Source organism: Morone saxatilis, unplaced genomic scaffold, assembly GCF_004916995.1.
Source record: "Morone saxatilis isolate NCDOM2014 unplaced genomic scaffold, NCSU_SB_2.0 Contig23, whole genome shotgun sequence".
In the NCBI taxonomy this organism is placed as follows: domain Eukaryota; kingdom Metazoa; phylum Chordata; class Actinopteri; family Moronidae; genus Morone; species Morone saxatilis.
This window is the reverse complement of record NW_023339796.1, coordinates 127,828-130,308: the sequence shown is the minus strand read 5'-3', so window position 1 is coordinate 130,308 and position 2,481 is coordinate 127,828. Positions and strand designations below refer to the sequence as shown.

At 43.9% G+C, this 2,481-nt stretch overlaps 1 protein-coding gene across 1 annotated transcript in view; it reads left to right on the top strand.

Moving 5' to 3' along the window:
* LOC118334390 (mitofusin-1-like) overlaps positions 1 to 2,481 on the top strand; it is a gene marked incomplete at its 3' end in the record, with an annotated part of 8,180 nt that overhangs the window by 4,927 nt on the left and 772 nt on the right. The window contains 5 exon segments of the mRNA XM_035670293.1: positions 105 to 258; positions 823 to 890; positions 971 to 1,092; positions 1,190 to 1,316; positions 1,676 to 1,780. Of these exon segments, the coding sequence (XP_035526186.1) occupies positions 105 to 258; positions 823 to 890; positions 971 to 1,092; positions 1,190 to 1,316; positions 1,676 to 1,780 (576 nt within the window).

The following is a 2,481-nucleotide window of genomic DNA, read 5'->3' as shown; positions in this document are numbered from 1 at the left end:
TCCGGTTGTGATCTGGTTGTGATCTGGCTCTCATCAGTCTAAGGTGCAGGTGAGTGAACAGTTAAAGGACCTGGTCGTCCACTCTATGTCCCCCTGCTGTCCAGGTGAGGAAGCAGCACCTGGACCGCTGTGTGAGCTTCCTGGCCGAGGAGCTGAACGTGGTTGGTCTAGACGAGGCTCCGGGGAGGATCTTCTTCGTCTCGGCCAAAGAGGTCCTGACCTCCAGGATGCAGCGAGCGCAGGGCATGCCAGAGACAGGTGAGCCAGGTGAGGGACAGCATGAGGAGGAGCCTCCTTTCACCACACAGAAGTTCCTGATGTTAGAGACGTTGATATTTACAGTAAATAATCCGCCATGTTCTCTGCCTGCATACGAATGGGAAATCTCCAGTTTCTTTAATTGTCCTGTTATTTGTTATAAAACATAAACGCCCTGAATATCCATCATATATATATATATATATATATATAATATATTATAACAATATAAACCATTATAGTGCTTCTTATTGTTCATATCATTTGTCATTAACGCTTCAGCAGTCCGTATGAACACTGATGAGTTCACTGCAGCTGAAACCTCCCGTCAAACAACCAATCAGGCAAAAGTGAATGAACTGGCAACAGTTGGGACAATCAGTTCATTGATTTCAGACCTTTTCTGTCCATCAGATCGCTCTGGTTGGACAAAACCTTCTGATGTCTCATAGACTAACTGATTCACTGATTTATCAATACCTGTCAGATGAATCTATACGGGAAGAGGTTCGCAGTGCTCCAGCTGGTCTGGACCTGCAGACTCAGACCTGTGTCCTCCTGCAGGTGGCGCTCTGGCTGAAGGTTTCCACGAGAGACTGAGAGAGTTCCAGATGTTTGAGAGGACGTTTGAGGTACGAACAAACACGGCTTCATGTCTGTGATTCTGAGTTTGGACAGGAACCCTGAGTGTGGATGACCTTTGACCCTGCAGGAGTTCATCTCTCAGTCCGCAGTGAAAACGAAGTTTGAGCAGCACACGGTGAGAGCGTGGCAGATCACAGAGGCCATCAAGGCTGTGATGGACGCCATCAACATCGCCTCCGCAGACAGGAAGTCAGGAATCTCACTTTCTTTTTCACTCAATCCCAAAAAATGTTGTTTTTCTAGAGTCCCAGAGTGTCTCTGACCTCTGACCTCTGACCTCTGACAGGATCTTCTGCCTGGAGGAGCGCGAGGATCAGAGGGACCGGCTGGATTTTGTTCGAGGACAGATTAACCGTCTGACTGACAACGTGAAAGAGCGTATCAGGACGCTGACGGATGACGTCGCTGCTAAGGTGAAGAAATCCTCCACATCATGACGGCCCATATGTCTGTCATCATATACAGTGTGTGTGTGTGATCAATAAATAACAACAACAAAGACAGCTTTACACTGTACAATGTGTCTGTGTCAACAACCTCAGTGTTTACTTAAATACTAATGAATAAATTGAGATATTGTGTAAATAACTAGTAAATAATATATATTTTTATACAGTAAAACTAATGTGTTCATATTCTAATGCAAACCGCTGAATATGGACACTTTAGTTTTTAAAATATATTTATATAAATATAATAATTACGCGTATTGCATTTATTGTTGTTGTTATCATGGACATACAGTATCAGCTGGTTGTTTTTTTGTCGTCAGGTGGCGACGGCTCTGTCGGATCAGATCCGGTCTCTTCCTGTTCTGGTGGATGAGTTCAGAGCTGATTTCAACCCGACGCAAGAAACTCTGGAGCTCTACAAAACTGTGAGTACTGCAGTAAAACTGAGAGTACTGCAGTAAAACTACTGATAAAGTACAATGTTAACATTCGGACTCAGCCTAGTTTAGCTCCAATCTGAAACAAAAGATTTCTCTCAGTGTTGTACTGTTCCTTTAAACTCTTGCTCTGTGTGACCTTACCTAGACACACCTGACTAACCCTTATAAAACACACACAGACACACACAGACTTAATCTGAATGTTGCTTCAGAGGAACTCATTAAGCTGCTTTACTTCCAATCCAGTTTACAGCACCAACAGTGTGAGTTGATGTGTTTTTGCCCTGGGTTTTGCCTGTCAGACAGAAAGTCCTCACTCTGATTGGTAGAAGACCTGCAGACAGTACTCAGGGATGAAAACAGTACTGTACTTTTATAGTACCTCAATGTAAAATGGCGACAACAGTGTTTAAGAGCTTTTTTCCCCACATGGAGTTGAAACAAGAAATCTTGGTGTTTACGTTTAAGGCAACATCCACATTAATACATTTTCATTTCAGTGTCTTAAAATGAGCACTGAAACAATCTCTGTCCAAACCAAGTGTGAACCTATCGAGTCGTCACCCATTGGTTTGCTGAGTACCACTTTGAAGCCTCGAGTTCAGTGTTTGGTCGCCGCCATAACAGTAATATGGAGCCAGCGGAGGTCACGTAAAGCGAGTTGCTCTGCTCACACAGGATCTGGT